This window comes from Etheostoma cragini, chromosome 7 (assembly GCF_013103735.1).
Source record: "Etheostoma cragini isolate CJK2018 chromosome 7, CSU_Ecrag_1.0, whole genome shotgun sequence".
Classification (NCBI taxonomy): Eukaryota; Metazoa; Chordata; class Actinopteri; order Perciformes; family Percidae; genus Etheostoma; species Etheostoma cragini.
This window is the reverse complement of record NC_048413.1, coordinates 1,723,438-1,751,116: the sequence shown is the minus strand read 5'-3', so window position 1 is coordinate 1,751,116 and position 27,679 is coordinate 1,723,438. Positions and strand designations below refer to the sequence as shown.

Here is a 27,679-nt window from a genome sequence, read left to right as displayed (position 1 = left end):
TAGTGGTGATGCATTTCTAAATGAAAATGTTTTTTGTTTTTTTTTATGCTACACGCTGTTTTTTTAAAGTTTTTTTTAAAATCTTGTGCATTGACTTACGTCTATGGTTTTTAAATCGGACAAGCTGGTGCAGGTTTCTGTAAAAGACGTCAGGTCCATTCAACCAGAGGAAGTGAAAGGGGATTCAGTGTATGACATGTATGACTTGTAAATCTGCATTTCTGATTATGGAATGCATTTCTGAAATTTAGATTCAATTCAACAATTTTGTAAATGTATGCATTGTCTTTCTGTGGCCATACTGTTAGACAAACCATGGCAGTCTCATGAGCTTTTCTCTAATCTTGACATTTAAGCTTGGTGCCTAAGGTATACTACCATCATGGACTTGGTCTTTCAGAGTGTTGCTGCCTCCCTGCTGACAAATATTTGTGCCAAGGTGTGCTAAAGCATCTTGTGATTATCCTATAGGCCCCATCAAAACAATTTCCTATTTCTCCCTAACTCTCTGCTTCAAAATCTTATCTCAGACTGTGGTTACAGACAGCAGGGGGTTATATACTTTCTTCCCATCAGCAGACCTGGTCCCATGGGCCAGTAGCTCTTGTATAGTGATCCAGTTGTCCAGGATGCGGCGACTCCGCTTCTTCATGCTTCTCCGGTGGCACAGCTCCAGGATGGAGGTGGGTTCCTGCTGCTGCGTGGTTCCCTGCTGTCCTCCACCGCTGCCACCCTGCTCCCGCTCCCTCAAACAGTCAAGACGGCTCTGCATCATGAACTCCCTGCGACGCCGCTGCTCTCGGGCCTTCAGCAGCTGCTGCTTGCGCTCCTCTTTGCTCCAGTAACGGCCCATCTTCATTTCACTCACAGCATCGTCGTCCGTTGTCATGCCGCTGCGCTCCTCTCTGATCTTCATGGCACGTGCCTTCAGGAGGCGATCCCTTACAGGCCGCTTGGCCACGTAGCGAGAGCCGTCGCTGCGGATCTTCACCTTCCACTCCATACGAGGGGACGCCGGCAGCAATGGAGGGGACATAGGTACAGCTCCTGGGGCTTGGGCAACATCTTTACATGTGCTGCCCAAGCTCATTGGGCTGGTGTCGCCCCAAGTCTCCATGCTGCTCTCTCTTGCAGTATCTCTGAGTCCACCAAGCCGCTCAGTGGTGGAGGGAGACCTCAGCTGCATGCAGCTCAGGTAGTGCTGCGGCGGCTTTGTGTCGGTCTGACGGCGGGACAGGTACGGGCTGTTGTCTGCACTGTATCCCCCGGCCCTCTCGGCTGTCCCATTGGCTTTGGGGTTACGCCTCACCTCTCCGTCCGAGCCCCGCCTGGTTCCTCTGTCCCGAGACAGGGACCTAACCTTAGCTGCGGGGCTGGATGTCTTCGCTTCGGCTCGTCTCCTGTGACTGTGGGGAGAGTAGGTCTGGTTAAGGTTTGCTTGCGTCCTGTCTCCTCTTTCGGCCCTGGTCCCTCTCTCTCTCTGTCTAGAGGAGGTTGGTAGCGGCACACCTGCTGGGAGAAAGGGTTCTCCTCCCTCCAGGCTCTGTGAAGAGGGTGAAGGATACTGTTCATTGACCAGAGGGGTGCTCCTGCAACTTTCCCCCCCGGTGTTGTAGGCACTCGTGCTGTCCTTATCTGAGCGCTCCCTCTCTGGGAGCTCATTGATATCTGACAAAGCGTGGTGACAGGAATCCTCACTGACCAAAGTGCCACTTACGTCCAAGCGTCCAGCTCCTACTCCAGCCCCTGCACTTGCTCCATTCTTCTCCTCGAGAGGCCAAGCCTTCATACAACGCTCCCTCAGCTGCTGCATCTTTTGTGCCCTCAGGATGTTGCGACACTTGAACTCCAAGTGGCGTAGTTCTTCTTCCAGAAGGGCCATCTCATGCTGCGTCAAGCTCTCATTCCTGTTCACATCCAGTGAGACACCGCCTTTGTCTTCTGCTGGCCCCTGACCTTCCAGCAGCATCAGAGCTTTACTGTTCTTCTCATAGTAACACTTGATTTCCAGGAGCTCTTTGTACCTCTCACACTCATCTTCAGTCAGCCCAGGCATCATCATCATCCTCAATGGATCTGCCGTGTAGGCCCTCTCCAATCGCTCCATCTGTTCTAGCCCTCCTCCATAAACACAGTCCAGCCCTAAGAGAGAGTCCGTGCTGAACTGGAGGTCCTGGGAGTGCAGCAAGGGCGGAGTGTCCCCTCGGCTGGACAGAAACTTGCGCATGCTGCCAGGTGTGTTGGTGGCGTTGGTATTGGAGGCACTGGTGTGGTCGTCTCCCAGAAGGTCATGTTCTGAAGACTCCTCATAGCGGGTGCTTTCATCTGTACGGCCCACCCCGCTGTCCAGCTCCTGGCTGTTGCTCAGCACCGTCTTGAGCAAATCCGGTGAATCCCTGTTCATGGAGCGACCATTGCTGCCAAGTACAACTCCACCAGTAACACCGCCTGGTCCAGAACCCAGGACGGAGGTTCCGTTCCACACTCTGTGGCTGCTGGACAGGTGAACAGCGTTGTCAAGTGGCTCCAACTCCAACTCGTCTGGGTCCAGCTGGTTGTCATTCTGACAGGGGAAGGTGTGTCAGGCACAGGTATGTTGAATGTAGTTGATGACATTGTAGTGGAGGTGTAAAGTTGTAAAGAGACAGAACAAAAGCATGTGTTAGAATGTTGTTGTACATCTGAAATTTTTAAGGCTCCCTTCGCTCAAAAATGTGTTTTGCTTGTTGATACTTCACTTGGATGTGTGAGCTTTACTGTGCAGAATAAATGAATGAGGGAAAAGTTGGTCCATGCCTACCTTAAAACATCTCTGGATAGCATCTTTAATATTTATTATAACAATATGTTTTAACCATGTTAAATTAATGTTGTCCTCGGGTCAAATTGACCTGTTTTCCTTTATCAATGTTCTTTTTAATTCCCCAAAATAACATGATTGATTCCACCCAACGCTCTTTGGCAAGTACACATCTCTACTTTCATTAATTTTGGGGCGTCTTATTCAATTTTACAGCATTTGAAAAAAAATTGAAGTGTTTTTGAAATAGTATTGAGTAAAAGTTGACATATTCCAGTCTGTGATTATCCATCAACATCCATTCCTTTAATTTTAGTCTCAATAATTCCTAATTTCTGCTTTTCTAACTCAAACATTAGGTTTAATTTCTTATAAATAAGGTTTACTTTGGTGCTCGGCAGGTAGGGCACAGTGGGTTTACAGAGCCCAGAAATCACGTGGAGAGAGGTGAGAGGGATCCAAAACTGGAAAATAAGACAAGCCAATGAACTAAATTAATGTGAGTTCTGACTTTATTATCAGAATACTGACTTTAATCCCAGAATTGAAAAAAAGTCGGAATTCTGAGAATAAAGTCAGAATTCTGAGAAAAAAAGTCAGAACTCACATCAATTTTTCACCTGTGGCCCTGATCCTCTTCCGTAAAAAGGCCTTCTAGAGTTGAGGGAACTGATCAATCTCTGTCACTTCATAGTTAGTGTGAACATATTATCCTTTTGTTGTCTTCTATTCAACCATGTACTTGTCATCCTGAACATCGCCACTTTTTCTGATGTTTTTGTCTCTTTTATCGACACTTTTGTTTTGTTTTTTCATTGTTTTGGGCTCTTTTTTTAATGTTTTTGACGCTTCTTTTCAGTACCATGACCATGCATAAACATTACTAACACCAACTTATTACCTGTTTTACATTTACTACATTTTTGGAATTCCTGTTCAGTAAACCTGATGTATAGGAAATTATACCAAATTCTTAAGTTAAAAAAATCAGAAACTATGAATTATTTAGACTCATATAACATGAAGGATAATAACAGAAGGGTATATGTCAACGTTCAGTCTGGTTTTCAAAGTTTTTTTTTTCTTTCAAATGCAATTCTTTCCCCCAAAAGAAGTAGAGATCCTATCTTTTGTTGTACTTGCAAAGCAAGCGAATGTTATTTTGGGGTTACATTGTTCATTTAGAAACCCTTATTTCTGATGTCGATATTTTGAAAAACGGGTTTAATTTGACCCGAAGACAACACGAGGGTTAAGGCAGCGTTGATGTGGAGTGCAGCACATGTGAGTAGTGCTTCTTTCTGCCAACTAGATGGAGCCAGTACCGTGTGAAATGTTAACATCATTTCAATAATCTGCTGTTGCATTTACAGCTCACGTCTAGACTACATCTAAACATGAGCTACGAAGGATTTGACTTTTCATAGTTAAGTGATCAGCATTGGCTCCTGAATGTCCATCCGAAATGATCGGATCTTTAGAGATGAATACTTAATATTTCATAAGAAGTGTTGTTTCTGAGCTGTTTGGATTCCTTTGTTTCAAAAGCGGATCGAATATAATGCAAATACCTGTGCTTGTATTAGTAAGCAATTACCTCCTCAGAGCCCAGTTGATCTTGTCTAATTGCTTTGATTTGAATGTGAGTTGCGCGCAGACTACAGATCGAAATATTGACTGTCTTCATTCTTATTCTCCGTCAGCCCCTTCACTTCTCTCTCTTTCTCCCTCAAGACAACAGATCGAGCTTTTACCTCTGCTTGTGCGTTTCCCTCTCCGTCCACCCCTCGCTCACTTGAATCTTAATGTGGCACCATGCCTTCGCAGTATAAATCTTGTCAGCTTTTCACAGGTGATACTCATCTCTCTGAACACAAGGACCTTTAAACAGAGGGGAGGTTTGTGTGTGTGTGTGTGACTTTGACCATTTAATGAGTGCCTTTTAAATCTGCCCTTTAGCTCCTTCTGTACAAATGCAGCCAGCATACTGATGTTAGTATTCTTGCAGATACTGTCTTTAGCTGCAGCTCATTTGTTTTACAGTGGTGTGCAGTGGAAATCCATTTGGTTGTGTCGACTTGTGTCAAGTTGTGTTTTTATAAGCCACTCGGCAGAGGTGTGTTATCGAGGGGGAATCCGGTGTGTGTTACAATGTCCTCATATCTGCTTGAAGAGTAACCTTGAAGGGAAGCAAAGCGGGGGCCACGTTAGCACCGAGAGTACAAGCACTATTTGTCTTTGCCTCTCTCTTCACACAATCTGTGTACTCATCGTGTTTTTGCACCTCTTTGCTTTTCTGCCTCCGTACAGCTTGCAGGACAGAACGAAGCCAAGCTCTTTCTTGTGTCCTCAATTTCTTTACTTTCTCTTCTGAACCGTTTACACATACCCAGGCATGTAAACCTATTTCTTTTTAGGTCAGTGTTCAGACTGAGCCTTGCAGCGCACTCCCCCAAGACTGCATATCCAATTTCCTCACCTCTATCTCAGGTCGTGCGAGGAGCAGAGAGACATTAGTGCTGTCCTCTCTGGTGAGAATAGCTACTGCCTCCTCCCTGTCCTGGATGTCCACTCCATTTATCTAAGAGAGAGAAAAAAAGAGGAGAATAAAATTGAGCTAATGCCAGATAACGAAGGAGCCATTGCACCAAGGCTAGATTCAATTAAATTACTCCATTTAAGAAATAGTCGGGAAATAAATCTCTCTTTAGCTTAAGAGCAGAAGCAATGCTGGATTAAAAAGGACTCCAGCTCTAATGTGGACCAGGGGGTAGCTAAGACTTTAGTGCATTACATAATATAAGTTGCTGTGAAGAGTTTTACAACCCTGCAGTATTGACAACATCATATAAAGTAATACAAACCCACAGTATACCACTTAGGAAACCTGTACCTGCAGTATTCTGTCTCCCTTGCGGATGCGTCCATCTATGGCAGCTATGCTGTTTGGGTTCACCTGGGGGGCGGGGGAGAAATAATTTGTTTAGGAGTGTAAAGAAATGGGAAAGATATATTGACCATTTAATTTCACATCACTTACCTCTCCCACATATATTCCCAGGTCCTCCTCCTCATCGGTTCTGTAACACACCGTCAGCCCGAGCTTATCCTGCTGACGAGACTTGTACAGCTCCACCTCCTGAAGCAGGTGGAGAAACGTTGCAGGACGTCAGAGAGAGAGAGAGAGAGAGAAGAGCGGGACAGCTTTCTGTACCAGGGTTTGAGCGGCTAAATGTCTCTCACCTCATATTCCAGCTCATCCTGCCTGTCCACTTCATGGTGAGTGATGTCAAAGTAGTCAGTGGGGTCGTAGTATACGGGCTCTATGAAGCTGAGGATGATAATAACCAGGACGTCTTATTTCAATAACTGGAAACAAACGGAATGGGGTGGAGGTGGACTAGAACCAAGACCAGAGATTAGCTCTGGTCCGACAGTTGGACATGCAGCGGAGGCCTGTTGTACTACTCACAGTTCATTGAGTAGATACGGCTCCAGTGACGGCGGCAGTGGAGGCGACGGCGGCGGGTCGGGTGGGGGGGGAGCTCCACAGGGGTGCTGGCTGCTCTTGCCCAGAGTCAACATATGTTGGAAGCTGATGTCTGTTTGGGTGCAGCTGTCGACACAGTCGGCCATGCCCATGGTCACTGGCACTAACCCTCCAGGGGCTCCCGCTAGGCCTGCGCGTCTGCGGGGCCCCCGCCTCAGTATGTTGGACAGCACGGGGTCCCGTATGTCCAGGGTGGGATCCCCGGACAGGCAGGACAGATCCTTTCCATTCACCTGGACAACACAGAGTCAAGATGAAATGGTGGAGGAGAAGAGAAAGAGAAAAAGAGAAAGGGATTGGTGCGGGGATAAAGATAAAGAATGAATTTCTAAATGTATTGTTTTCTACGGAGAACGCAGAGGAACCACAAGAAAAAGACAACAAGTTGGGAGTTGGACATAGTGAAAAGATAGACTACGTGGATGCTGACATGCATAACAGCAAGGCAGTGATGGAAAGTAACTAAGTACATCTACACAAGTAATGTACCTACGTACAATTTTGAGGTACTTGTGCTGAGTTTGAGTAATTCCATTTTGTGCTATGTACTTCATACTTCAACTTCACTCCATTTCAGAAGGAAATATAGTACTTTTTCTTTTCTATTTTTACAACTTTTACAGTTACAGTTATCTGACAGCTTAAAGCCTGTAAACACCCACACAGGTGATTTTATTCAGACTGACCTCTGCTCAGGCTGAATATGGGGGGGGGGGCGGTATTTATTAAGTCAAGTCTTGTTTTTTTTTTGTTTTTTACCAAATATACTGATAAAAGTGTTTGTCCTGCCTTCACCGGTGCAACAGGAGTCTAGGGAAGATGTCGGTCCATCAGTCTGAACGCACCCACACAGTCCTGGGAAGAGGGCTGATCAGCCAGGTCAAATGAAATAAAAACCTGTATGGGGGTTCTGGGCCTTTAAGTCACTTTGCAAATGAAAGGCTCTGGCTTCACATCCACACAGGATGTCCAATCACCTTCGCTGATTAAGCCTCTGGCCAGGTGTGTGTCGGACATGACAATCTAGTGCAGTCCTAATGAGGCAGGTGGCTCTGGACTCTTGGTGTGCAGAGTCTTTCTAACACTGTGGTATTACTACTTTTACAGAGTAAAGCGTGTTTCTTCCACCACTGCAGCGGGGGATGGAGACATGAGGATGGACGCACCCACATCAGCAGTTTTGTCAACCAGGCAAGGGTAGTTCACAGGCGTTATAACGCTGCCTCACAAAAACACAGAACAGGAAGGGGAACTACAGCCACACACACACACACACACACACACACCTAAAGAAAGAAAGACTGGGGTCATGTTAGTTAATGGAAAACTAGAGAGATACACCACAGCAGACTTATTATACTGTACGTGTTTTTCAACTGTCACACAGCTCATAGTGTTCCTTCAGGCACACAGAGACACACAAAGACCAGGTTTGTGTGTGAAAGGGTTCCACGTTACACACAAGCAGCAAAGCAGGAAGCTTTATACAGAGACCTTTAATCGACCGTCGGCGTCGAACGAGCACAACATGTTGTTTATGTGACCCTTCTGTGGAGAGAGGGAAAGAAAGCAGGAAAATGGTGGAGTTAGACGGCGAACGGTTAGGAAATGGCGAGCTCTTCTTGAGAACTACTTTCATAAAAAAAACAGTCGAGGTAACCGTCACAGATAAAAGCGAGTTTCTTTTAGTACATTCGTTTTGTGCGCTCTGGTCCTCCTCAACACTCCTGGTCTGTTATCTTTCATTTGTGTGAATCGGAAGTGGTTTCTCTCTGCAAATATATAACAAAACGTAATCGTATTCTGGAGGAACTAAATCAATTTCCCCCTCTATTTTGAGCAAGTGGAGCTTCGCTATCAAATGATTAGAACGTATTCTCTGCTGGAATGTCACGCTTTCAAACATTTGGATTCAGGGAAATAAAGCCCGCTGCAGGGCTCTTTTCCTCTATTTGTGGACATTTGCTCATCACATGTGTCCTGACCAGTTGTCCAATGGAACTAAGTACATTTACTCAAGTACTGTATTTGTATTTTTTCTTTTTGTGCCACTTTCTACTTCTACGCCGCTACATTTCAGAGAGAAATATTGTCTACTTTTTACTCCGCTACATTAATCGGACATCTTTAGTTACTGGTTACATTACAAATGAAAGGTTTAACACCGAAAACACATGTAATTTATTAAATGCAGTGTTTTATTATAGATTATACTAACCTGTTTTGATTGTTTCTAAAATGTCAGAATTTTTTTACTTAAGTAACATTTTCAATACAGGACTTTTTACAGTGTGGTATAAAGGTCTGAATACTTCTTCCACCACTGATCCTGACTCTAGGGCTGCCGAAGGCCGGATCATGCGGTTTATAAAACCTCTCCCATCCATTAATAATGAAAGGTTATTGAAAATAAATGTTGAGAATGAATCAAAGCAGGGATTTGACTTTCAGGGTTACTGAACCCAAACATTCCTGGCCAAACCAAGCAGGACATCCCGCACACCTCGAGAAGTACGATTCATTCCGCATTCATACCTGATTCCGTATTTATAACAGCGTATTTATAACGTATTTATAACAGCTAGCGCTGTGACTCCATATCAGTCAACCGTTTGGATCCAGACTGAAATATTTATTCAAAAAAAAAAAATCTACCGGATGAATTTGGGACATACAGTCATGGTCCCCAGAAGATAAAGCCTAACGACTTTGGAGATCCAATGACTTTTCCTCTAGCGCCACCAGCAGCGCAAAGTTGTAAACTGTTCAATTATTTAGTTTATGACTGTTAGAAATTCATAACTAACTTCAGGTTTGTCTAATCTCTGAGGAAAAGGAGGCTGAGGGTCGAATTGAGAGTTAAGAAAAGGTTTAATGCAACAGCAGAGATGGAGATGATAAGACAAAGACAATAAGGCAAAAAACAAACACAACAACGCTGCAGCTGACAGCGGACCGGATCCACGCTTCCCCCTGACGGAGTCACGTGAAACCAGTCATGAAAATTCCTAAATCACACTCATTTATCTCCTGCACCTTGGGGCGGTTCCTTTTCACCTGGCATTTTCAAATCTATTCTCATTGGTCCACAATTGTCATGACAACATGCAGCACATCTTTGCTGTCCAATGAGAACCGGCCTTCTGCACCTTTGGGGGGTCGCTTTGGGTTGCAGAGCAAAAGGTTCTGTCGTGTAAGTGTGAAACTCGAACATCAACAGTTTAATCAGCATTGTATTGTCTTAGCCTAGACCCCAGGGGACAGGGGACAGGAGACAGGAGACAGGAGACCCCCTTTTGTTGCGTAGCAGGAAGCCCCTTTCCACATGTTAAAAGCCAGACCAGACCTGTGGTTCTCTACAAAATGAGAAATAGAGGGGCAAGGTGAGGAACAAATGGCCATCTTGTCTTCTTCCCAGACATATGAATATTAATCCCATCCTGGCTGCATCATACAAAGTTTATAACTTTTTTTCCAACTCAACATGACAAACTTACGACCAGGCCCAAATGGAATCTGCTGATTTTTGTTTTTATATCTGCGGAAAATCTGTGGAAAATTCTCCTTGCACAGATTCCCTGTGGCCATGCTAATGACTATTTGATATGTAGGCCGTTGTAGTACTCTGTTGTTTTTTATCTGTGTATATGTGTACTTCCTTGACAAAGCGATTGTTAAATCCCAATGGGACCTCTTCTGATTTTAAATAAAGGTTAAAGAAAAGACATTCCCATCAGTCTCAGCTGTACTTTGTGTTTAGTGCTAATTTGCAAATGTGCGCGTGTTAACCCATTAAACTACTTTTGCTAGTGAAGTAAAAAGCACTGCTGTGTTTACGTACATCCTCACCGTGCCGCCGGCATGGCTGTACATGACTGTTGTTTAATCTGGAGTAGGATCGTTTAAATGAACACATTTTCAAATAAAAGCAAATTGCATTCTCCCGGTTTCATTACACGAGACAGACGGCAACATGAGGATGTTGGAAGCCAGTTTCTGAGCCAGACCGCCTTTGTAGAGTGACACCCATGCTGCACTCAGTCACTGACCTTGGCTGTCTGCAGCTCTCTACATCTTCTCTTGCTTCATTTTCTCTCTCTCTCTCTCTCTCTCTCTCTCTTGTCCCCTTCCAGTAATTGCATGTCAAATCAATGTTCGCCTGTGCAGCCAAGCACAAAAAATGTTCTTTCCACACTCAGCCTCTGCTCCCTTTGGTGCTCACCACCACCACTCATCTAGTCCACCTCTCCTGCACTGCCATTGTGTTTTCATGCTCACATTCATTTCCCCTTCTCTTCTCTTCCTCCACATCCACTCCTGCTTCTTCTCCCTCCCGTTTTCTCCACACTCTGGTTTTCTTACGTTGTGCTGCCTCGGCAGTTCTGTCTTCTCCGTCCCTTCCCTGGAGATGACAACTCACCCTCCTCCCACTCCTCTATTTCCATCTATTTCAGCCGGTCCAGCTCCTGGTGTGCGTTTGTCCTTCCTCACACTAATGTTCCTTCATCAATCTTTTCTCTCTCTCTCTTAATGATCCTTGAAATCTTGAAAACAAATAAGATGTTTCCTCCCTATGTGGCCTATCGGTAAAAAAAAGTCATTTACACGGTGTGGTTTGCATGTTAGATTGGAGGAAAAACGCACTTTTCAATTCTTCAGCAAAGAGCTCTGACCTTATGATCTTTTTCTCTTTTTCCAACAGCAGGAGGTATCTATGGTTTCTGTGCCCTCGTGACCTCACGGTCCAGCTCACCAGGATCAGAGGGAAGCTATTAGGAAACGGCTCCGTGGTCATGAGTGACAGGTATGAATACTGAGATAGAGAGGGAGGGGGGGACTTCTCATTCATTATCAATGAGAAGTGCTGAGATTGCTTTGAAGAGGACTTGGTGCCGGGTAATGCTTGTTGTGTGTTAGACCTGCTTTGATAGAGAATCCATTACACTCTCATGTTCTGTTCTCTTATTATCTGTGGGTTAGTAGGTCGTTACTCGTTACATACATCTGCTGCTTATAAGCGACACAAGCACCCCCCCCCCCCAAATCCATCCTTATTCTGTTTGTTTGTGTTAAAAAATAGAATCGAAATTCAGGAAAAATAACAGTCTGCACAAATCACAGTAGGGGGTGGGCGGTGGTGGTGGTGGTGGTGGTGTCGGCAGCGGCTGCTGAGCTGAGCCTAGGGATGGGGGGGTGATGTGGGGAGAGATGAAAGCGATGCAGAGAGTTCAAAGTGTAGATAGAGAGAGCGAAGGGAAAGAGACACTGAAGGAGTGCAGGGTGGAGCAAGGAGGAAGGTGGAATGTAGACGAGGGTAACCATGCCGGAGAAATGTAGAAGACGAGCTTTCCAGGAATTGACGGTGTGAATGTGAATAGTGAGCGAGCCTGGCTCTGGGTTTGCATGTAAACACACACACACACACACACACACACAATGGAAGCTCATGGGAAATCACTAAGTGGTTGATGCATAATTAGTTTTTCTCTGAAAGCCCTTTAAAGAGAAAATGAATCTGATGTGCTCAACAACAGGCTGAGATGGAGAAAGTAAAGAGGTGGATGACTAACTCCACTTGAATGCCGGGGGGGGGGGGGGCCTCTGGTAACTCTTTTCCTCGCAGCATCAGTTCCCCCCAAACACGGATTGATGTGCATCTCCAAAAGCTCCTGTCTGCCCGACACCTGCCCCGCCCTCCTTTTTATATATTGAATTCCACTTGTTCTCTAATTGATTTTTCTCATCTCCCATGCTTTGAAGGCTGGAGCAGTCCCCTCCTCCCAAAATCAATTAATCTGGAGACGGAGTTGACCTACTCCGACCATAACCCCTGTTGTTTGATATCACTGAGCTAATTATATCAACACGCATGGAGTGGTAGGCCTATTATATCCTGATACCAGTGAGAAGATATTGATTTAACGCATTCTTTAAAAATGATTGTGATAGAGATAACGAGCCTCAGCGGGAGTGTGAGCTACATCACTATACATAATTTATCAATACGTTCATCAGATAGCACAAAAGATGAATAATGGGCATGTTTTAAAAATCTTTTTTTAATTGATGGTGGTGGATGAACCCCAGCAAGTAGGTCTGGAACACACATCCTAGGCTATATGAGCTTACAATAACGCCCCCACCCTTTCTTTTTTCTATCACCCCTGTCCTATTAAACGAAACATCCTCTCCACCCTTTCTGTCTCGTGTCCATGTCAGAAGCATGCGAGGGGAAGAGCAGGAACCCGACGGACGCATGCAGTTGTGCACAGACACACACAGTATATGTTACGAAACACAAGCCTGCCCTTCACCTGAGAAAACCGACACTCTTAACAAAAAAAACAAAAAAAAGATAGCAAGCCAAAAGGTAATGAGCAGTCAGTCAGGTGTCATTAACTTGCAAGTTTGATTTCTTGCAGTACCATTTGCATCATTTTTAAATTACAGAGATGGCCATGGTCATGTCACATCTTGTGCTTTTGATTAAAAAAATACTGTCGATACACACATTTAATAACAGGTTCATAATACACTACAGTTAATCAGATACAATCTGTTAAGAGTTAAGTGAAGCAGTTGTCAACAAGTGCAGTGACAGTATTAATGTCAAAGACTGGAGGGTGGACAAGACAATGTGACAGCCATGTCAGTATGATGCAATCTAACAACGGTGTGTGTTGGATGAGACACTAGCTTATGGTGCTCTCATCACCTTTTATTGTCAGGTGGGCCTTTTTTGTTTTGGCCACCTCCAGTGTGCGTGTCCATGTGTGAGTATCTGCTGTCAGCTGGTCGTTGGCTGTGCATTGATTCCCGTCCGTTTCGCCTGGTGAGGCTGTCAGCATGTTTCTCTGTGTCATTGTGAATAATAGCACATTTGGCACATAGGTTTGTTTAATGACACCGGTTGCCATGGAAACAGCCTCCCGCTTAACAGTGATGGAGGAGTGTGTGTGTGTGTGTGTGATTTAGTCCTTAACTCATCAACGATATACCTTTTCACTTGGGGCTATAGGAGGCTGAATTGATGAGAAACATGCCATGGCTGTTCACCAACCACCACTGTACAGCGTGTGTGTAACAGAGGCCCAATGTATAATGCATGGCTTCTATTCCTTTGCCAAGAGAAGCAAGCGTTTTGATAAAGTCAAATTCCCCAGCCTGGTTTTCCTGCCTGAAAGCTGTTTTAATGCTGTATTGACTGTCTTAAGACAGAGCTAATTTGAAGGTGTAATTATACATGTTAGTGAAGGAAAAACAGCTCAAAGCTGAAAACCTCCGAAGGGAAACGCCGTGAAGTGTGGGTGGAAATTGTAATTGCGTTTCCTAATATGGTGTTATTTCTTTTTATGATTGGACACAGTATAACTACCATCTTCTGCTTGGCATGATCTTTGGATTAATCAGCCATCTGCACAGCTAGCATTGCTGTTTAATCAGTACATGTTATAAATGAGATTGAATTAAATGGAGAAAAACAGCATGCAGTCTGTTTGGCTGCCTTTTAGTTTTGGGGATTTTTTTACTGTTTTTCTGTTGCTTTGCAGTGATCATGGCAATATACCAGTCAGCCACTGAAAGCCAAATGCTGTGGCTCTGGTTCAGTCCTCCGTCTGCGTTTGTTCCTCTTCTCCCGGGGTTACGGTTACCTAACCACGGCTTACCGGACCGCACTATATGTAGACCTGCTGCTCCCAATACCTCACGAAATCTGCTCTGATTACACAAACACTATCCACACGAAAAAAATTGCATGACAACTGCTCTGCACGCTCCAAATCCTACAACACATCTCCTGCATCGCTGCTTCTTCACTCATTGCCACGCCCTTCTGAAAACCACGTGCAGATCCACTGTCGGACAGAGCTGGAAGGGTGTCTTCTGGAGAGACACAGCTACAATTGACCTCACGTTGCCAGATCAGTAGGATTATTAGATTACTGCTTTCAAAGACGTCGACCTGCATGCGGTCAGTGTCGTTACTGCTAACCCCAGTTAGACATGGTCACTTAGTATGGAATGCTCTGGTTTTACGATCAGATTCCAGACTGTGCACCACCTCTTTTCTCATCTTCTAGTATTTTACACCAGGGTCTTTGTGAAGTCACCCAAGCCTTTTTCTATTCACCCCTGCTTCATGAAGAGCTTAAACCAAATACTCTCAGGGCAAACGGCAGAAATACAAAGCTGAAAGAAACCCAAAGAGTGTGGCTTTCGCTCCCTTTTTCCTTTGCCTATTTCCTTTTTTGACTTCTTATTGTGCCTCTATTTGGACTCAGCCCCCTCCATGTTTTCCTCTCCGTCTTGGCATCGCGCCTGGCACCAGCTGCAGCCCGGTTAACTGGTCCAGACCCTAACATGCTAAAGAGACCCCGCTGGTGCTCCTGGTGCCACAGATACTGAAAGTGTTGCTCTGCATACCCATGAGTGCCGAGGATCTTCATGCTTAGTAAGCATGGGACTTATTTTGGTCAGCGCGTGTATCACTGTCACCGAGCAGAAGCCTCCTTAGGCACTGCACAGCCAGATGAGCTTGCTCACATGTAGTCCGTGGTCCCAGTTGGTAGGTGGTGCTGAGTCTGTAACCGTGGCAACCTCTCTGCTCCCATAACACTTTAGCCTGGCTTTAACAAACCATCCATCCTGCTGCCTCCGTGGCTCTGCACCACTCTACTTCCCTCCACACCAGCGTCTCTCTATCTTACGCAATCTCGCTTTGCTCTCTCTAGCTTTGATCATAATCACTGTAATCACAGTCAAGTATCATTTTTTTAATTATCGGTGTTGTGGTCACTAAATGACTAATAAATAAATAGCTTTGCTCAAGAGATTTATGCAGCTTTCTTATGGGTTAATTAGAATCTACACAAAAGGCATACAAGTCCAGAAAAAAGGGAAAGATGTGTCACATGATCTTATATTACATGAATTCACCTGATTGATTATAATGCTGAATGGAAAAGGTTTTATTTAATTGATATTAGAGTGCTAATATGTTGAATCATTAATATATTACCTCATGTTGGAATACAATAAGTGGTTTATATATGCTAAACTTATTTAGGATTGAAAATGGGTTATTAGGAATCCTATTTAATTATCTGGGTTGAATGAGTCTGACATGATGAGCTTCTGTTTATTTTTTTTAATGCCAATGGAAGAGCAATGGCGTTTTCAACAGAGCGGTTTTGATTGTCACTTATCAAACAGCGTCGCAAAAAGAAAGGGCCAACTTAAGGAGAACAATGAAAACTTTAAGGACACACAGAGGGATGCTGAAGAAAGAAGAAGTGTAAAAAAAAATAGAAAGAAAGGGCCTCACCTGGAACATGACCTTGTATTGTTCCTCAGGCTTTTGGACCACGCACATGTTACACCCCATTCTGACTTCTGACACGGTGCCGGACTGTGCAGGTCCAAAACTGCCCCACTTGACCAATTCTCACACCAGGACTCTCTTTATCAAAGTCTTTGTCTGTGGCAGTAGGAGAGCCCCACCCTCATTTGCAGGCTTGTGCTATTCTACCCTTCTCCTGCTCAGAGGAACACACAACACATGCCTGCCGGGGGCAGATGGACAGACAGTTTGTTTGGCTGCGTCACTGTTCTCCTCTTCTTGTTCACAATTCAAGTGTTATAATCCAGTGGAAATTCAAATGTGGAGACCGTTTCAGAGCTGCAAGACCATGTGTGTGTTTCTGTCTCCATCGCAGGCAAAAAAGGTTGCTTGTTTAAGTTATTGTGCTTGTTGTGGATCATCCAGTTTCACTTGTAATCTTGGGTGTGGCGAAAAAGATGTTTTCAAGAGTCCTGCTGGTTTTGTGCTTGTCATTTAACAGATTAGGCAGTTGTTGCAGACAGATCCATGCTGATCTAGTGACATGTCAAAGATGATAACGCAGTACTCTGCATGGTTTGTTCTTCAGTGTTGAAATCTGCCATGCAGAGCAGGTTTCCCCAGCAGAACTCCCACTTCACTACCCCACGCTGTTCCTCAGGTTTTTTTTACCCCTCTCGTAGCACTAAACCTCCAAACAGCACACTTTCAGCAATGCTCTTTGAACAGTGTATATACTAACAACAAAGCTATCAAAGAACTTGCCTCAGTCCTGCTTTTTTTTCTTGTCACTCCCACGGAAGGTTTCCCACCTGCGGAAGGAATGCCGAGTGTGGCAACAGATAACTTAAAGATAAACAAGACTTAAAGATACTGCCCTGCTCTCATCCTCCACTTCAGGATCAATGCACTGTTAAAGGTATTTCCTAATTTAGCTTTTAAGTGAAGCAAGTTGAGTGATGCATATTACACCATTAGCCAGGTTCTCTGAGCCTTTGCTGTGCTAAGATAAGCTGTACGCCAGGGGTACAAGCCCGAAAAACACGCACACCTGCACACACACCGAGACAGGCAACAACACGCGCTTCTTTCAACTACAAGCACACAAGCTGCCAAATCTTCTGTAACTGTCCGCAGAACACAGAGCATTTTTCATGCTGTCTCTCCAAATAACACACGACACGTAAACAACACGTGCCGAAACTGTCGGGTTGGTAAAGTAGACTGCAGCAGGTTCTCTGGTCTGTTGTCAGATATGATGGCAAATATTAGACCATTGATTCTGTAGGCTACCGACTACTCTAGGTTGAGAGCGAATGACAGATTACAATTAAATTAATGACCCCTCAAGCAGAGATCAGACTAGACTATGCTGACTAGGTAGAGAAATCAATATCAAACCAACTCATGGATCAATTGGATTTGGTGCTTGCTGGGTTATTGGGGAAATCAGATTGTTTATCATAAGTACCATAGATGTTTGTCTTTTACATAGCAAATGATTTCATTCATTTAGGCAGTTTTTTTTTACCAGTCTGTGGATATACAAACACATTCTTTCATTCCTAACTAGTTCAATTGTCCTTGACCAGTTGCTATAATTGTCCTGAGTCTGTTAAAATGGAACTCCCACTCGTTTTAGAATCAGCCTCAATCAAAGTGCCCGAATTAGAAATGTAACAAAATCCCAATATAGCTTTCTGAACTGTCTTCTAGTCCCCGTCCTTGCCCTCGGAGACTCATCGCGTTGGTTAAACCTTTATCTTTAACCCTGCAGTGAGACTTAAGAGTCTTGTCTGAAAGGTCCACCACCCTGTGTGCAGCCAGCGACAAGGTGTTAGAGCAGCTAATCCTCATTCAAGGCTCCACTACACCTGTATCCTTTCCAGAGGCAATGTAATCCCAAACTCTGGCACAAACCACACACACACACTTACTCACTCACGGCTGTACACTCATACATACAAGCACATAAGGAAGCAATCTCCACTCAGCGAAAAGCACTATAGCTTGGGAAAAGACAACCTGATAGTCTGGAGATCAGGCACTAATCAAGCTACAAGGAGGTGTCAGACATGCTCAGCAGGCAGGTGTGCTCCAACCGGCCCCCCCCTCTCTCCATCGCCATCTCTTTTCCATCCCTATATACCTCTATGTACCTGAGTATCAGTCTAACATGATTATTGCAGTGGACTGTCTACAATCTTCCCCTGCCTGTGCTTTCAGAATAAAATCGGATGTGAAATGTGACAAATAATTCAGAAGAAATGCCTAAATTCTTCTAATAAAGCGTTCAGTATGAAAGGAGGTTCTCATGTGGCACATATGCACCCATAAAAGTTAGTCCATCTTCAATCTGCAGCAGGAAGAAAAAGGAAATTCAAGAATGGCAGTCCATTTTAATACTCCTTTTGTCCTCTGGTCATTCAATTGGAAATATCCACAGGAGGGTAGTTGTGTTTAAGAAAAGAAATAAAAAACCATGGTGGAGTATTCCAGGTGGTTGGGGTGTTAGCAGAGTGCAGCGCTTGTCTCAGGTCAGTGATAAATCACCATCAGCAGCGGCACAAGATTAGAGAAATCACTAACGGCTGATTGGAGGATACTTCTAGGCTTCTCCCCATGGGCGCGACGGTAAATGCACTCCCCCACTGCAGCGGGGAGGGGGAACACAAAAAGCGGGTTGTTCCCCAGCGGTGAAGGAGCCTGCTGATCTGGATGCTGCACTACAACTAAAGCTGAATTCGCATGGATTTTACACTGTGTAATTTCTCTCTCTCTCTCTCTCTCTCTCTCTCTCTCTCTCTCTATCTCTCTCTCCATCCCTTCTAGGGCTGGGCTACTGCTCTCTTTTCTAGCCCCCCATCATTTTTACCCACACCTAATTTGCTACCCTCTCCCTTCTCCTTACTCCCTTCTCTCCACTGCCTCCCGCTGCTTGTCTGCAGGCAATAGAGCAAGCCTTGGAAAGCCTATACTGTTTGAGCAGGACAGCATAAGATATCCACCAAAAGCTACATAAAGGTGAATGAAATATCAAGGTGGGCATGCCCTGCACTATCCAGACACGCAGACAAGCAGGGAATAGGTTCATTCATCTCATGGCATGTAAGCAATTCTGTGTCACCTTGAGTTGTTTTGAGATGGTGTTAGAAAGAAAACGATGATGACTTTTTCATACCAGTAAAGAATGCCCAAAGCAGGTAGAGAGCTAGTGACTGGCTGTGCATTTAGATGAGGTTCTACGCTGCCACAAAGAGGGAGGGAAAAAAAAAAAACGGGGGGGGGGACAAGTGAATAACAGGTGTGACTGTATAAATCGAAAGATGTGGTAGAGTGCCAAGAGAAAAAAATGCAAATGACTGTGTGGGAGATCAGCGGAGAAGCTGAGATGGGTTGGAACAATGGTTTTCTGCAGAAATCAGAATGACCTGCACAGGAAGGTCTCTACTGTTCTCCGAGTGAAACGACACAATCAGAGCACCACTCTCAATTAAAAAAAAAAAAACACATTTACTGGCACATTTACTGCAGTGCCACTGGAGATGGGAGACAGCCCAAAAGGCAGAAAGGATTAGAGTCACTGATACAAACACGCTAAAAGAATTTTATTTACAGTGCACTGCCACACTCATGGATGACCTTTCTATGGCAATGCTGTCGGTTTCCTAGTTTTCCATTTTTGTGTGCTTGAACTCTTTCTCTGCCCCATCAGAGGGTCATTCATCAGCTGCCAAGACACAAAGAACAACTTCTAAGTGTGCAGTGCCATGTCACTTATTGTGTGTTTATCTGCTGCTCTCTCCCTCTTTCTCTCATACACATTTCTTTTGACATCCTTTCTTGCGATATTTATATTTATGGTTACCTATAGTTCAACAGGCTGACACATATTTCAGCCCTCAGAATGCTGCAGAGCCTAATACTGGATGCACCCCGCATACCCACGCAGATATCGCTCTTGTCTTGTTATCTGTTGCATCACTCAGCCCCAATGTGTCTGCTTTAGATTGTCATCCCCACCACAAAAGGTCAGTGTATTATGTGGAAATACTCTGAAATATCAACTGCCCTTTCCCCAAGACCGGAACAAATGGAGATCATCACATTTAAACAGACAGGTCTGTCTTGTACACCTCAAGTCATGATCTGTTTCCGGCTTAAATACCAGCGCCTGTCATCTCATGTTATCTACTACTGATTCTTGCACCTTTTTCTCTCCTATCTGAATAAAAGGCAGGTAGCCTGGAGGGCATTTCTCTACTGAACTCTACCTTTGGTCTGACATTAGTATACCTTCACGGATCTCAACTCTGCATCAGTTATGAACACAAATACACAGTTAAAGCTGAAAGACATTCACATCTTTCTGTAATATTCCACAAGAGAATGTGCCATGTTCTGCAAGTGAATAGCCAAAGTGATAAGGGAAGAACTATGAGCTTCTGTCATGTAAAAAATGTTATGTATACATGAGTGAAGAAAAAGAGAAGTAGCAAGGGCTACGTTTTTCATGGTGAGTAAAAATGTAAAAGGAAAAGGAAATGAATTGGACAGAGCGGTGAACAGCGGGGAGATTAAAGCAAAATTAATAAAAACATGTTAAAGGAAAAGCAGACTCTTTCAAGCAAGACCTTTCTTTTCTTTAGGGAGAGGAAGAGCAGGGAGGCACAGGGCTGATAGCAGCAGAGCAATACTGGCAGAATTTTAACAGTGTTCTCATTATTTATTTACTGTTTGGAAGAAAAGACTGCCAGTACATAATACAGCTATGCAAGAACCATATTTTGTTTTAGTTATGCATTCAAATGATGTGTGTGTGCATGCTTGCACTGTTCTGGTGACGTGATTGCCATATCGTAGTAAGGATTATGACTGACACTGGTAGTAGAGAATGAACCCTCAGCAGCAGCTTCATTCGCATTCTGGTGAAGTCACCGTGAAAGCTATTTCATGGAGGAAAAATGATGAGGGTCAGCCACCCTAAAGCCGCACTGAGATGGCGACTTAGACTGTGAAGAGATGGATAAATGAAAGTATGGAAGAAAGGGTAAGCCAGTGTGTAGGCTGAGGGGAGAGGATACTCTACGGTTGGTAACTGTGTTTTGTCGTTGAGTGGAGGAAACTTTGGTCAGCAGAAGTATGGACTTGTTAATTAACTAGCTCAGGAAATAGACTCAAGGCAGATGTCAACACAGTTCAACTGACTACTTTAGAGCAGACATTGTGCTGCTAACTCAGATTCAGTCTTGCTATTTATACCCCAATACATTTTTAGATTTTGGTTTCATTCAAACTGTCGGTTTTAAATTAAAAGTCAACAAACGGGTGATAAAGGTGTCCCACAGGGATTAATATTAGGTCCCCTGTTATTAATTCTATACATGACAACATTTATTTTTCAATGTGACAACACATGTTCTTTTCCTCAAACTAGGCCTTCTCTGTACATTACAGTCTTCATTTAACCTCTGGTCCTCCTTTACTAATTTCAAGTTTATTAAACTTTTTTTTTAACATTTGGTGTTCCTATTCAAATCCATAATTAGCATAATTAGTAAGGAATTTAATAGCAGATGTTGATGTCTGCCTTCGAAACAGAAAACACACTATATAGTTCAGTAATACTTTGGATATATTCTGTATGCTCATGCTGCTGCCATTACACCCTAAACCATTTACCAAACTGCAATTCCATTCACTACTTAAGAAAGCTACGTCATTAAATACATTATAGCTACATTCATAACTAAAATCAAAGTAAACAAACATGACTTCAGAACAGCTTTGGAGGTTCCTAGTACAAACTAAACTGGTTTCCAGCACTGCAGTTTGTACCCTTACTGCTTGAATGAGCAACAAAACAAATGGAAGTCACATACATTGCTCTGAAGGACTTCAAAGTTCTGCTTACTGATATTTTTAATCATGGTTTTCATTGTTTTAATTAGTGTTTCTGTGTGGGTTTGATGATTTTCTTTGTGCGACTGTGTCTAATTGCCATGATCTTTTGTTCTCAGGTCTCTCATTTTTGCAAAAAAAATATCTCGATCTCAGGGGCTCAGGGACAATTCAGGAATAAATGACGCTTAGCTAACTAAGGTAAGAATGTAGAAGCCACGCAGTGAAGATTTTGACTTTGAGCATCATGATTTAAAGGGAGATGCAACATTCATAAACAGTCATGTAAATAGCACAGATTATTTTTAATGGAAGGGAGGAGAAGAGAGACAGAAACAAACCGACACACTTGAGACTTTTAAGCAGTATAAAGAATTGAATTATCTGTCTGTCATAAGAGGCTGACTGGCATGTGGGACATGTAAATCCAAATTAATGGCTTTTCGTGGCAGTTAGGGAGATGGGGGAGGGGCGTTGTTCCCTAATGTCAACCCATCACTGTTCTCAAATCTTCACTCATCACAACTCTATATCCTCTATTCCCAACTCTCATCTCGCTCCACTGCTGTGTCAAAGAACACTTAACACAGAGCAGGGATGTTGCGGAAAGAGGGCAAGGGGAACGCAAAGGGGATGTGAGGGGTAAAGGAGGGAGGGAGGGAGGGAAGGATTGCCTTGGACCGACACCATCTCACCTGTAAAGAAGGAGTAAATGTGAGGCAGACTGAGACCAAAGATATTTCAGAGCATGTAATTGGCTACTGTACAACCCTAATAAAGATCCCGCTGGGAGCTGCTTGTGGCATTTCTGCAATAAAAGAGAAAAAGATGAGCAGGTGGAGAAAATAAGAGAGAGTTGGGGGGAGAAGGAGAGGTGAAGCCGCAGGTTTACAGAAACAAAGGAATACACAAAACAATTGCAGTCGGCGTCGAATTTTCCAAAGGGAAAGGTGATTACCACGGTACCATCGGGGAGGAGGAAGGCTTAGTGAGAGTGCCTGATTAATTTGAGTGCTAATGTAAAAACCATAGTATAGAGTCTTCACCTCTTACTCCTTGCTCAGCACTACACAGGAAATTCCCATTGAACTAATATATTATACCAGACTGTAACCCCCCGTTTCCCCTGATTCCAGGTTATTTCCAAGCAGTTTTCCTACCATTGTGCTTTATCGCCACTGACACTTCAGATCAATAGACTATATAATTCACCCAGGAATGTATTTAATGATCAATATCAACATCTTTCACAGACGTGCCTACAAGGACACATGCGTGGACACACACACACACACACACACACACACACACACACACACACACCTTGATGCATTATGTAGAGAAAACCTCCACCCCATCCCTCCCTCTCCCCCCTTAGTGATCTCGCCTAATGTGATCCCCAATGGCTGTCCGCTGTCTAAACGCCTGCTTTCATAACCTGACGCTTTGATATTATTCTTGTCCAAATCTGGCGGACACATGAGCTTTCATATTTCTAACATAAAAAAAAAAAATTACACTTTCCTTTTAAATTGCTCTTGAGATGCTGTGTGCTGCGATAGAACGTTGAAATGTGATTTTTTTTTTTTTGATTTTTTTATTTGCAACCGTGCCTAAGCCTTGCTGAGATACTTTACAAAATGTGCCTCTCTTTCCGTCATTAGGAGCACAACAAACAACACGTATCCCGCCCAGGTGTTTTACGACATCTGCAAGCTGTGGCTCTCCTCCCACATACTCCTACTTATTTGCCCCAGGCTCATCCAAATCAATATACCATTAGACAGTCTCTCCACACACCCCCAACCGCCCTCCCTCCCCCCACCCCCGTGTTCTCCATCCAGAAAACCTTACCTCCCTTCCACTCAGCTCCTATTCTTATACTCCCCTCACATTTCACACTATTTCATGCTGTTTCTTTCCTCCCTTCACCTTGTCTCTCATTTTCACCCTTTTGGCCTCCACCACCCACCTCCCCACTCTCGCTCCAGCTCTTCTTCTGTCCTTTTGTATATCTCTCTGAACTCTGCCACTGATGTGGAAGAAAGTGTGAAAGAGGGGGAAAATGAAAGAGAGAAGTTGGGGTTAAAGGTTAGGGAGGAATTTGAGCCATGTCAGGTACCGATGGAGATGGCGGTTGGGCTGGCGGAGAAAATACGAAGAGGGATAAGAAAGAGCAGAGCAACGCAGGGAAGAGACGGGGTGCCAGAGGGGGGAGGGGAGTCTCAATGGCTGGCTGCCTGTGTGGGTGAAATGAATGTGTAATTGCGTTGTAGTGGCTCAACCCTTCACCAGAGTGATGGCGGGAGCGACAGACACAACACTCCCCGCTGGATGTGGCGGAGCCTGTGGGTAGCGGTGCATGTTGGGAAACAGAAAAGCACGTCAATAGCAGTGTAAAGGCACCGACACCACCAGGAAGCAACACGCCCACACCCTGCTGCAACGTGTCAAACATGCCAAGTGATGAGTGATACATGGGTCAAGATTGCTTGAAGCCGGATGGAATACTACCAGTTTGTTTAGTGGAAGAAAAAGTGTATAAAGAGTAGGGCTGGACAATATATCTATATTAATATTCAATATCGTGATATGAGGCTATATATCGTCTCAGATTTTGAATGTTGCGACGTTGTGATATGATGTCAGTCTTGTCTTTTACTGGTTTTAAAGGCTGAATTACAAGAAGTGATGTACTTTTCTGAACTTACCAGACTGTTTTAGCTGTTTTAATATTTGCCTTTTCCCCACTTAGACATTATGTTCACAGTACTGATGATTATAGATCTCAAATCTTAGTGTGAAGATATTTTGTTAAAGCACCAATTGTCAACCCTAGAACAACACCGCAATATTGATATTGAGGTATTTGGTCAAGAATATTGTGACATTTGATTTCCTCCCTATTGCCCAGCCCTAACACACAGGAATTTTTAAATGTGTGTGTTTAGCTGTAAAATGGGGACTGAATTATTGGCCCATTTGTGGACCAAAACAGTTAGGGCTTGGCTTGCATCTCCCCCTCACTGTCTCTTTTCTCTCTCCTCCGCCTTCGCCAAAAACAGGCCACCTATTCACTCACAACCCACCCCGCCCTGCTCCCATTTTTTTTTTATATTCTCTCCTCAATCTCTTCTTTATTTTCCTTTCCGTCCCCCCTCCTCTCTCCCTGCACTCGGAACGACGACGCGAGGAGGAGTGAAGAACAGGGTAATTAAAAATGAGGATGCTGTGCAGTGAAATGAAGCGCAGTACAAAGACACGCCTCATCCTGAGGAGATGAAAATATGAATGGGACAAAACCACTCGTGTGTGTGCTACAGATATAGGTACACAGTACACTGTTTCATGTGTTAGTTTCATCAAGATAAGAGTAGAAATAGCTGACTTTGATGACCCAGCTGCCCCTCTCTCTCTCTCTCTCACACACACACACACACACAGAGGAGGAACAAAGCAGCAGCACAGAGCTGTGAGTGATATGCACAGCTCCAGGACAACTAAGGAAACAGGTGAGATAGTGGCAGCAAACAGAAAGAAAAGGGGAAATCAGATCCCAGTAACTGTACCGTGGTTACTGCAGAGAGAGGGACTGGCAAGAGCAGGGAGGGTGCAGATGGAGGAGTCACCTTGAGTGAGAAGAGGGGAAAAGGAGGGAGGGAAGGGACACAGTGGTGGTGCCAATTTATTTCCTTTCAGGTTGCTTGTAGATATTAGAAACCACACTTGATGAGCAATTAAACTGTATTCTGAAGTAGAGTATGGCATTTATGATTGTACAAAAAGGACAATATGAGCTAAGACAACTACAGGAGAAAATTAGCCTAATCCTGAGAAATACTTCACAGGTGTCAGCTACTGTTTGCATTCATGTCTGGTTAGTGTGTTCAGTGGTGACTAAACACAGGAGTCAATAGAACTCTGGTCTCTCTCTCGCTGGATGTTTGGGAGGATTTGGAAAGACTATTGATTGCACTCTCAGACGCAGCTTTATAGATTGATTTTTAAACCGGAATAAGAGTGCAATCCATGAGAAGTCAAAGCAGCGTGTTTACCCACAGCATTGGGACCCTTAAGCCCACCTGGGTTCACTGTTTATCGCAGCTTCACATTTAGGTTTTGCGCTCCGTAGGGAGAGGATTTAGAAAGACTCAAACAGGCAAAGTAAGTGGGGAGGATCAATACGGTTTGTGAAGTCACATGACATCAATTTAGCTTTCAAATGGTTCTTTTTACAATGTTATCTTCCTGTTCCAATCTTCCTATTGATATCCTGAAACAACAACAGTGACATCTGTTGGTGGAGTACTGACACAAAGATAAGTGATATATTCTGTATTTTTCTTATTGCAATGATAAAGACCAAAACCAAGAGTGAACATACTTTGTCCGGCTGCCAGAAATACTCACAAGAGGGCCAAAACCGTGGATGAAAATATTCCCAACAAACACATCATTTCGTTTTTAGCAAAACCTACCTATACGAATAAAGTTTCCAGCTGTTAATATGGCTTCATTTTTTTTTATTAATCCCTCATGTTGTCCTCGGGTCAAATTGACCTGTTTTCATATGTCAATGTTCTGTTTAGTTACCCAAAATAACATGATTGATTCCACACAATGCTCTTTGGCAAGTACACATCTCTACTTTCATTAATTTTGGGGCGTCTTATTCAATTTTATAGCGTCTGGACAAAAAATTGAAGAAGTTTTGAAATGGTATTGAGTAAAAGTTGACATATTCCAGTCTGTGAACATATTTTCCTTTAATTTTAGTCTAAATAACTCCTAATTTCTGCTTTTCTAACTCAAACTTTTGGTATAATTTCCTAAAAATAAGGTTTGTTGACCACAAATTCTAAATAACTGTAAAACTAAATTTAATAAGTTAGTGTTACGTAGAGTTGAAAACGTCAAAAGAAGTGACATACATTGAAAAAAGGATCAAAAGTTTTGAAAAAATTGACAAAAGTGTAAGAAAGGGTTAAAAACAACAATAAAAAGTGTCAACAAAAGTGTTGATTTTCAATTTTGACGGGAAGAAAACACTAGAGTTATAGATTTACAATATTCAGTAAGATCAAAAAGGTTGAGAGCAACAGAGAAGCAGGGGAAGTCAGCTGAGATGGTGTTCTGAACTAAATTAAACTCCAGGGATTATTTTTTTTAATTCTTTTTGAGTGAGAACTGGAATGAAGCTGCTGAATATAAGAACAGAAATCCTAGCAAATACCGTGTTTAAGGTGTGGCTCTACAGAGAAAATATTTTAATGTTGAAATGCTTCATGTCCTTTATTTATGAAGATGCACTAGGTTTGCTGCACTGATTATTAGACATTATGTCTGTACGAGACCAAGGACTAATGAAACACACATTTACCCAGTCTTAATTTCAGTACACACACATATATACACACTGTACTTATCTATTTTAACTCAAACTATTGTATTAAAGTACCTCTGAGAGAATTAAAATGATAGCTTAAAGTAAGCTATGTTCTACAAAACAATTTTAGTCCCCAAATTGGCACATAAATGCGTGCATATTTGTTTGATTTTTGCACGGTAGATAATGCAGTAACGAATCCAAAACATTTTCACTTACCAACATTCAATATATCACTACATAAAACTATATTTACCTAGTAGGCTTTTAAGGTTAAGCTTTGCTAGTGGTTACAGGCAATGCACCACAGAATCTTATGGATCACAGAATTTGGTGTAACACCGGCAAACAGGTGGTGGTGGAAAGTAGCCTAAGTAAGTATTTACTAAAATACAAATTTTAGGTAGTTTAGACATTAGTGCATCAAAAATTATAACCAAGTGATCACATACAGTACATCATTCCAAAATAGGCCTTTCTGCCTAATAAGTACTTTTGGGACTTGAATTATATTTTATGGTAATACTTTTGAACTTTTACTCAAATAAAAATTTTCGTGAATGGCTTCTAATAAAGTTTTTTTTTTTAAGATTATTTTTTGGGGCTTTTCTGCCTTCCTTTGATAGGACAGCTATGCGAAAGGGAGGACATAGCCACATGTCGGATTCGAACCCTTGACCTCTGCGTCGAGGTATAAACCTC

General features: G+C 43.3%; 1 protein-coding gene and 1 long non-coding RNA gene across 3 annotated transcripts; one reads left to right on the top strand and one right to left on the bottom strand.

Moving 5' to 3' along the window:
• Positions 1–155: 155 nt before the first annotated feature.
• On the bottom strand, positions 156–18,565 carry LOC117947273 (PDZ domain-containing protein 4-like). 2 transcript variants are annotated; one of them, XM_034875991.1, is made up of 8 exons: positions 15,676–18,565; positions 7,845–7,898; positions 6,273–6,583; positions 6,044–6,131; positions 5,841–5,939; positions 5,694–5,756; positions 5,280–5,381; positions 156–2,563 (listed from the first exon to the last, which is right to left on the bottom strand). In XM_034875991.1, the coding sequence occupies exons 1-8, from the start codon at positions 15,733–15,735 to the stop codon at positions 527–529; spliced, it is 2,814 nt and encodes a 937-aa protein (XP_034731882.1). In that variant the 5' UTR covers positions 15,736–18,565; the 3' UTR covers positions 156–526. The 2 variants fall into 2 exon arrangements, with proteins under 2 accessions (XP_034731882.1, XP_034731883.1); XM_034875992.1 differs by lacking the exon at positions 7,845–7,898.
• On the top strand, positions 9,723–27,679 carry LOC117947275. The gene is made up of 3 exons (XR_004657206.1): positions 9,723–9,733; positions 18,764–18,778; positions 27,631–27,679. It is a non-coding gene; the product is annotated as an uncharacterized LOC117947275 (long non-coding RNA).